The 9,569-nt window shown below is 37.7% G+C and overlaps 1 protein-coding gene across 8 annotated transcripts in view; it reads right to left on the bottom strand.

Annotated features, from left to right (window-relative positions):
- speg (SPEG complex locus) overlaps positions 1-9,569 on the bottom strand; it is an 87,994-nt gene that overhangs the window by 33,810 nt on the left and 44,615 nt on the right. For all 8 annotated transcript variants that reach the window (XM_015373970.1, XM_015373975.1, XM_015373977.1 and 5 more), the window contains 3 exons: positions 8,951-9,097; positions 8,430-8,612; positions 575-732 (listed from right to left, as the gene is read on the bottom strand). In XM_015373970.1, coding sequence (XP_015229456.1) covers positions 575-732; positions 8,430-8,612; positions 8,951-9,097 — 488 coding nt within the window. The remainder of the gene's footprint in view (positions 1-574; positions 733-8,429; positions 8,613-8,950; positions 9,098-9,569) is intronic.

Consider the following 9,569-nt stretch of genomic DNA (forward strand, 5'->3'; position numbering starts at 1 on the left):
AATTGACTGCCTTTAACTTAAAAGCTGCATCATATGCATTTCAACGTTTGTTTTCCATAATGAGGGTGTCACACAAACTGTCTTGTGCTCGCAATGTCAATCTTTCTAGGAGTCCGCATTCCTTCGCGTACGGCTACTTGTGTTGAAGCAAATGTGACGTCAACATGGTGGATGGTAAAATCCATAGATTTAGGTACCGTATTACACTAGTGGCCGTTAGCTGTAAAAGTCCATAGATAAGCCGCATTGTTATATAATTCGCAAGGTCGAAAAATGGCCGAAAAATGGGGAAAAAGTCGCGGCTTATAGTCTCTTGGAGTTATGATAACTAAACAGGTTAAAATATTAAGATAGAAAAATTAAGATAAAAATCCTTGCATACAACTAGTTTTTGGAAATCTGCAACTTTGCCATACTAATTTTAATATGCTTTTATTCTCCCGTATATGAAACCAATTTATTGTACTGTAGCTCTCTATGCCCAATTCTTGTGCTAATCTGAAGGGGTGTCCCATTACTTTTTGCCATGGAGTATATCAAGTACAGAATGATTCAGCTTTATATAAAATCTTACCTGAAAAGAGGGAGGCTCATTAAAGCCGATGCCTTTATTTAAGGATGATGAGTCTCCAACCTCCATCTCCTCCTCCTGAGGGCTGAGATACTCCTCATCTGAATGGACTGGACTGCGTATGTCCACACCTGCTTTCCCACACTGTTGATAACCCGGCTCTAGAGAAATGGTCCAACAATAAAAAAGTGCAATAGACATAAGTATAACTTCATCACATGGAAAATGTAATGAAAACATTTAGAGAATGTTACTTTGGTTCAGTACCCGAAAGTCAAGGCTACCATAGCAGTGCAGTATTTTACTACTGTTGAAGATGAATTATTTTCTGTTAAGGGTCATGTTTGTATGGCGGGAGGTCAGCCAAAGGGACATCCCAATGCTTGATCTATGATGACCTGAGAGGGTATACCATTGCCTTATATGGTAATGCTTTGGTCTGGGGGAGAACGCATGATACTGTAGCTTGAGAATTTGCCTCCTGGCTTGGTGTAGCATTTTTGAATGAATTGGAAAACCTTTAGTAGATCTGGGCCATTTTGCTTTTCCCATGTTGAGAAGGCAGGCCTAGGAGAAAGAAGGTAAAGACTTCCTCTGTAGTTTGTTTTTACATCAATGATTTTGTTAATACTAAAGAAGTTTATTCTTTTTGTACACTTTTCAAGGAACATTCCTCCTCGGATTAGAACCAGGTGATCAAAGATTACGTTTTCTTGATATAAACCATGGTTTTAGATATTGGTTGAAAGAGTTGCTTTGCAGACAATAAGCTGATATGGGTATACACAACACTCCAAAAAGGAGGGAGCTTTAAAGGACATCTGAAACCCCCTGTGAAGCCTGCAATAAAGCCCCCACACTGCTTCTTCTTTCAAACTTTGACGTTGATTCCAAGAACAGGCTATCTGCACCTTTCTCTTTTTAAGTGTCAAAGAGGAAACTTGGTCTACGAGATACAGATGAGATACAATCCTGGAAGCTTCTTCCTTTGAATCACAGAGCCTACAGAAAAGGAGCCAATGGCGTAACAACGCAACAATAGGCTAATAATAAGCAACATTATCTGGGTGGGCCCCATACGAAGTACAACCATAGTTAACAGTGATTAAAATTCCACTGTCTGTTGCTATTGGTGTGGTGTTTAAACGGCTCACCATCCTGTTGAAATCTGCCATGTTTTGGGGTATAAATAAGGTCCGGTCAGTCAGCCTAGCATCAGGGGGGTTTAAGAGGAATTTTTAACACAATTACATCTGCAAAGAGACGTCCTAGTCCACAATTGTGTAGGGGGCCACTAGGTGTCAGTGAAGGGGCCCCTAAGAGGTCGGGGGCCCCTAAGCAGCTGCAGTTATGCCATTGAAAGGACTAACTCATAGCTCACAGACCCCTGAAACGCTAAGCCCTGAGCTCCACCAGAAACCCCTCATCATCCTTGAAACAGCAAGCAAAAAAGCACCTTCCTTTTTGCTAATATTAATGCTAGCTGAACCACATGCTAACATATGAGCTTTCCTTCTAAAGTATGACAAACGTTATTTCAATAAACATGAATATATGAATCTGTTTTCTGATCCACTCATTACATTTAACTGACAGAGGAGTCACTTTAAAAAGGAGGTTTCTCGCGTCATTAGCCATTAGCTCTTTCTATAAGTAGCTAACTAGCTCTGTAGTGTTATTAGGAATCAGTTTTCTAAATATTAATTCATATCTGATTAGGAAAATAATTTAATAAAATATTACTTTACCAAATAATGTTTAATTCTCCTCTCAGATTTACATTGTGAATTTGGTTGAACAATTTAAAACATCTTCTAAATTTGTTGAAATGTTAATAAAGACCTAATTTCATCCATTTTCTGTCATCTCCAGCTGTCTACTGGCAAGAGGCAGGGTAAACCCTGACAGGTCACCAGTACATCACAGAGACAAACCACCATTCACACACACATCTATGGAGAATTTACAGAAACCAGTTAACAGTCATGTATTTGGACTGTGGAAGGAAGGCGGAGTACCCGGAGAGAACCTCAGGGAGACCATGCAAACTCATGCAAAGCCGACCAAACTCTAAAGTTTATTTTGAAGAGTTTTGAATTAGGTCCACACTCTTCAAAATAAATGTTGGATCCCAGACATCACTTTCAAGCTAAACTGTGACATCATTGCACAATTTTATTGGCAGTATTTTTTAGCCAGTTACATTAGCTTTTTTTCTTCTATGTCTCAATAGCAGTTATTTAGTTTAGTTTTAGTTTTGCTAGCTTAGTTAACAGTTTTTAACTGAAATATGTTTTATCGGGATTTAAACGATATTTGTCACAGTTTTGGTACTGTTATGTTTTCTTTTAAGTATTCAGTTTTACTTTGCTCCATGTTTTCTAGTTTTATTGGTTTAATTCTTATTTTGTTGTGTTTTCAGGTTATATTTTAGGTTTTCAGGTTTTTATTTGTTGCCTTCTGCTGCCCTCTTGTGTTCTCCTTTTTCCCTAGCTCCTTTCCAGTCTGCTCTGTTCACACCTGCTCCCAATCTGCTATCCGTTAGTCCTCTCTTTGTTCAGTCTCCCATAAATACACTCCTTTTGCAGTTCCTCAGTGCAGGTTCCTCGTCTAACTTCCTTCAACTCCTTCTCACTGAGTCCTCCTCGTTGAGATTGTTTTTTCCCCCTGATGTCTCCATGGTTTCTGGTTTGTTTCACTTTTATCACGTTTGACTTTTTGGATTTTTGGATTCCATCCTCTGTTGTCTGTAAACAGACAACAGACAACTCACCTCTTCCTCCCTCCCTCTGCATTTGGGTCCTCAAACCACAACCAAATCCTGACAATTATTTTTATCAATGTCTTATATTTTACAAGGAAGTTGTTGAGAATTGTGTGCAGAGTTCATTGTTTGACCATGCTTTGTTATTGTTCAATGCAAAGCACATTTTGTAAATGGAAATTATATAATAATCCAGGGATTAAAGTTTGAAAAAGGTTTTATTGGGTAAAATACATATTTTGGGGGTAAATTAGCTTTTTTCTTTTTTATTGAACTTTTTTTTCATATTTTAATTTTCTCAATATTTCATCATATTTCTCAATATTTTAAAATGTTATTCGTTTTTCTCCTTTTTTTAGACTGAGTTTTAAGAATTTCAATTGTGTTTCAAAGATCCCAGTCTCTTCCAATTTCTTTAAAAAAAAATTATTTGAGAGAAAATAAAAATTGGGAAATATATAATCTGTTAAAAAAAAAGAAAAGGAAAATAAGACTTAGAAAAAAAATGAAATACACAAAAGTTACCCTAGAAAACCTATTTTTGATTAAAATGATTTTCGAAATTTCTGGATTGCAGTTTTCTCTTTTTTTTTCCTAAAAATCTGGCGCTGTTTTTTTTATATTTATTTCAATTTACAAAAAGTGTTCTTTGCGTTCAACAATAATGGGATTAAATTTACTCCATACACAGTTAGGCATGTGTTCACAAAATAAAACCTGACAAAAAATTTTTATTGAATATGAAATTACATAGTAAAATATTATTATGGTGTCCTGCAGGTGTTAATGAAAACATAAAGTTACAGTGGCTAAAAGAAGAGGACCATGTGATGTTGACCTCTGAAATGAAACCTCTTAATCTCTGACCCAATCATTCTCCTGCTCCAACTGTTTTCAGAAGAGAGAAAAAAAGCTTCCTCTGAGCTCCCTCCTTTGGGAGTTGCTGCTGTCAAAATGAATCCCCTGGCAGCAAACACTTTCTTTTTAAGCTTCAGCTGCATATCAAAAAAGAAGAGCAGGCAGGACTGTGACAGCAGTAAAATAAAAACCGTCCTCTTTTCAATGGGAGAGTGATAAAATGTAATTACTTGTGGGTGATCTAAACCAGATCACCTAGATCTACGCCAGAGGAAAAACAAATTAAAACTTAAACATGAAAGAACTTGCATTATTCAAAGATTGTGATGTACACAAATGAAAAAAGGTTCTGAATGCTGTAAGTTGGTATTCTATTAAATTTTTGGTATAAGCAAAAAAATAAATAAAACAACCTACCTAGACTCAGATCTCTGAGAGGCCTCCATTCACCGGGGAATAAATCCCACAAGTATTTATGTAAACCTGCCAACTCTTATACAACAACTGAACTGTCTGAACTGAAAAAAAAAAAAAAAAACTTAATACATTATTCTGTTCTGACCTTAGCTTCTGTCATGTCGATGATACCTAACCACCTGAAGTCAGGGGGTAGTACACTACTTAAAAAAATTAAAGGAACACTTTGTAATCAGAGTATAGCATCAAGTTAATTAAACTTCTGGGATATTAATTTGGTCAGGTAAGTAGCAGAGGGGTTTTTTAATCAGTTTCAGCTGCTTTGGTGTTAATGAAATTAACAGGTGCACTAGAGGGCCAACAACGAGACGACCATCAAAACAGGAAAGGTTTTACAGGTGGAGGCCGCTGACATTTTTTCCCCTCCCCATCTTTTCTAACCCTTTTTCACCAGTTTTGCATTTGGCTAGGGTCACTGTCACTACTGTTAGCATGAGGCGCTACCTGGAACCTACAGACGTTGCACAGGCAGTGCAACTCCTTCAGGATGGCACAGCAATATGTGCCAAGTTTGCTGTGTCTCCCAAAACAATCTCAAGAGCATGGAGGAGATTCCAGGAGACAGTCAGTTACTTCAGGAGAGCTGGACAGGGCCGTAGAAGGTCTACAACCCATCAGCAGGACCGGTATCTGCTCCTTTGTGCAAGGAGGAGCAGGAGGACCACTGCCAGGGCGCTAAAAAATGACCTCCAGCAGGCCACTGGTGTGAATGTCTTTGACCAAACAATCAGACACAGACTTCATGAGGGTGGCGTGAGGGCCCGACGTCCTCTAGTGGGCCCTGTGCTCACTGCCAGTCACCGTGGAGCTCGATTGGCATTTGCCACAGAACATCGGAATTGGCAAGTCCGCCACTGGCGCCCTGTGCTTTTCACAGATGAGAGCAGGTTCACCCTCAGTACATGTAACAGACGTGGAAGGGTCTGGGGAAGCCTTGGAGAATGTTATGTTGCCTGTAACATCTTTCAGCATGACTGGTTTGGTGGTGGGTCAGTGATGGTCTGGGGAGGCATATCCATGGAGGGACGCACAGACCTATACAGGCTAGACAACAGCACCCTGACCGCCATTAGGTATCAGGATGAAGACCCCCTGTTTAAAAGTACTTCCAGCAGCCTTGTCCAGAACTGCACTATTATATGGAGAATGTCCTCTGTATGTATCTGCTGAAGAAAAGCATCCACAAAGCAGGACTCCACCAGGCTGTGGAGTGAATTTTGTTCCATTATTGTTACAAGCAAAATACACTTTTTGTAAATTTAACAATTTGCAATCCAGACATTTAACTTTAAAAAACGTTTTAATAATAAAAAAAGGTTTTAGAGTAATTTTCTCAGATTTTTCAATTTTTTTCAAAAATTATTTTCTATTTTTTTCTGATTTATTTTTGGGAATTCTTTTTTTTTACAGATTTCATATTTTTGGATTTTTATAATAATAATAAAAAAAATTACAGCTGCACTTATGCACTTTCAATAGATTTTTGTTTGGAAATTCATCTTTTTTTTTTCATTTTTAGATCACATTCTCTTCACTTCCAGCCCAATTCAAAGACTCGTTCTGGATCAATTTAACCAGACCAATAGAAATGCATCTACACTACTCACTCAAGAGGAATGCCTACCTCCAAAGGTGTAGAAAAAGTGATGTAAAAAGGGCAATTCGTGGATAATGCAATTTGTAAAACTAAATTGGAAAAACAGAAATAAAAAAAAATTGAATACAAAATTTGTAAAAAAAAATAAAAATAAAAAACAAGGGGAAATTTAAAAATCTGTTAAAAAATGTGGAAGAATTAAATAAAAAATATAAACATATTAAAAATTAAAAATAAGAAAACAGCAAAATTGCTCTGACAGTCGCTCTACCTCGTCTGTAATTGCACCGATTCCTCTTTCTTTAGCTACAGTGAGGACAGATTTTTGCATCCCAACATTCAATCATGTAAAAACTGAGATCCGGGAACTGTGATGATGATCTCTTTAAGGTTTTGAATATCACTGTGGGTGCCAAAAATCTAATTTTCGTATGTTCCACCCATAAATGGCTGTAGTTTGGTCATTAGATCTGTGCAAAGTGTGAACAAACAGCTGGAGTATGAACATAAACTGAGGACATAAAAGGTTTTTTTTTCTTTTTTCTTTTTTTTTTACTGAAGAATAAATGTATTTGAAAGCGTATGATTTTAGCCTGAACATTTTTATTTGAAATAGAAAATGATTATACTAAGAACACTGAACAACCCTTTTTTTTTTTTTTTTTTTCAAAAATATTTGGTGCGAAGAAGTAAAACTGAAAAGAAACTTAAAACTACTTTTAGATTTAATTTATACATTTTTTTTTTTTCTTTTTTCCCCTTCAGTGTTGGAGCTAGGCTTAGATAACATGGGATGTGAATGGACGATAGGTGCCTAGAAAAAATGTTAACTGTACCATTCATGAAGCGTGACACAAGATTATGTTTTAGTGGTTTAAAAACATAAACATGCTTGATGTTGCTCTATGCAAGAATTCTGACCATACTGCATTTTAGTTTGAGTTGAGCAAAGTAAAGATGAAAACCACCAAACTGATGGCAGCATCATTACTCTGTTTGTCTCAGTACTCTGTGTTTATGTTTATCACATAAACACCTGAATGCAACAGATTGTAATATTTTAATCAGGCACCAAAACTGTTAGTCATCAATCCACAACTTTTATAATCTTAGCCCCACTTTGAAAAAGAAAAAAATCTTTAAACTTTTTTAAGCTTAAAATCTTTCTTAGTTTTTTTTTTTCCTGTATTAAAAAACTTTTACATTATGGCCCCAATATAGCTCCATACAAAGTTATCAATTAACATGGGCAAAGCTGAACTACATACAAATTTGCATGTGTTTTAATACACGCAAACCTTTAAGCCTAAAATGTAGTTTTTAAACATGGCAAACCTTCAAAATATTGAAAAATTTGACTGTATGATCTGGTTGAACTGTAAAGTGCCTTGAGATGACATGTGTTATGAATTTGGCACTATATAGATAAACTGAATTGAAATTGAATTGAATTGAAAAATGTGTCCCTTAAAATGTGCGTGAAAATACCCAATTCTGAATCCGAAACAAAAAAATAAAAAAAAATACACAAAACAAATGTAACCAGTCTGATCTATTCAGTTTGTGTTTTTTAGTTTCTAAAATTATAACTGAGTTTAATGACTGATGTAAAATAAGCTTCTACTGTTCATGACTACATGAGGTAGTGTGGGTATATCTCTCCCACTGAGAACCAAAAACACTCTACAGCATCAAGCTACAGTGACGCACGCCCCCCCTCTCCCCATATTCAGACTGCTCCATCCTCCTGGTCACAGCAGCAATCTCACAGAGGGACATGAAGCAGACGGCAATCACCCGAGAGAACAAGAGGCCTGGCTAAAAATACCCCTGCAAGTCAGGCTCCACTGGCCTAATATGGCAGCTGAGTCCTGGAACTGCTGGCTCAGACAGCGTTATGGCGCACATTCGTATTTGTTGACAAAACTCTGCCTTTTCCTGAGCTGAATAAACACTTTCAATTACAAGCTCTTCAGACTGTAAAACATACACACCAGCAGACGGCAGAGGACAGAAATCTCTTCTGGGAGGAATTAGTTGTGTTTGGTTTTGACTTTGAATGCCAATAATGCCTTTAAGCATCTGCAGACCTTTTTTCTTTTGTCTTTTTTTCAATTCAGCCCAGGAGGATAGTTGGTTGAGATGCAGCAGGCTCTTCTCACCTGGCTGGATGTGGAGAAAAGCGCTGCAGGAAGAGGTGCCAGCCTCGTTGGCAGCCGTGACGCAGTACGATCCGGCGTTATGGGGCCGTAGCTCCTTTATCAGCAGGGTGTGCTTCTCTCCTTCCGTTTTAATGGCACAAAAAGCATCGCTGCGAAGCTCTACGTTGTTCTTTCTCCATGTCACTGAGAAGGAGAAGTGATGGAACAAAGAGTGAAGTGTTGAGTGATAAAAGTCTGCAGAGAAGTGCAATAAATGAGGCTTGTTTGCACACATTTGTATGAATATTCATGAGCGTGCTGTTTTTGAGAGAAAAAAAAATGTTGCAGTGTTAAAAGTTTTTAGAGTTGGTCTACAGCTCTGAAATAAGCCATATTTTCTCTATATCTATGCATCTTTTCCAAAATTTGTGCTGAGGAACCTCTTCCCATTGGTACAATAGTTGTTTAACTGTCAACTTTTACATTGAAATATCTGAAATCACCATCCAAACACAGCCAAAGGCAGCAGATAGTTTCTGTACCTGTCGGGGATGGGCTGCCAGCGATGATGCAATCCAGTTTGACCTCAGAGCCGCATGGGGCCGTGATGTCCCTGAGCGGTTTAACAAACCTTGGACTCTCGCCTGGTTCTTCATCAGCAGAAAGGTACGATTCATCAGAAGAACCCTCTAAAAAAGAAAAAAAAATATGGTTTGTTTATTTTCCTCTCTCCTTCAGCTCTCTCTACCATCACTGGTCTCAGCTGTTCCATGTTTCACATGAATTCTCTCATCTCCTTGCAATGGTTCTTTCCACAGTCCTCTCTGTATATAAGGTTATCTTCTATTACTTCTGGATTCTTCTGTTGGCTCCAAGTTCCCTCAATCCTTGCCTGTCATTTAACATTTATTTTTTCCCCTGAATGCGCCACATCTGATCCTTCCTGTTCCAATAAGTTTTATCCTTAATGGAATAGTACACCCAAAACATGATTAGCCTTCATTTTCTACTCATCCCCATGCTGAACAACACTCTGGAGTACTTTTTTGATATCTCAAATGCATCTGGAGATCTGGGAGGCTTCTTGCTGTCTGCTGACATTCAAATAATGGAGGTCTATGGTGACCGAGTTGATGTTTTTAGAGCATAAACAGTAGTGTA

The sequence above is a fragment of the Cyprinodon variegatus genome, unplaced genomic scaffold, assembly GCF_000732505.1.
Source record: "Cyprinodon variegatus isolate N-32 unplaced genomic scaffold, C_variegatus-1.0 Scaffold95, whole genome shotgun sequence".
Taxonomy (NCBI): Eukaryota; Metazoa; Chordata; class Actinopteri; order Cyprinodontiformes; family Cyprinodontidae; genus Cyprinodon; species Cyprinodon variegatus.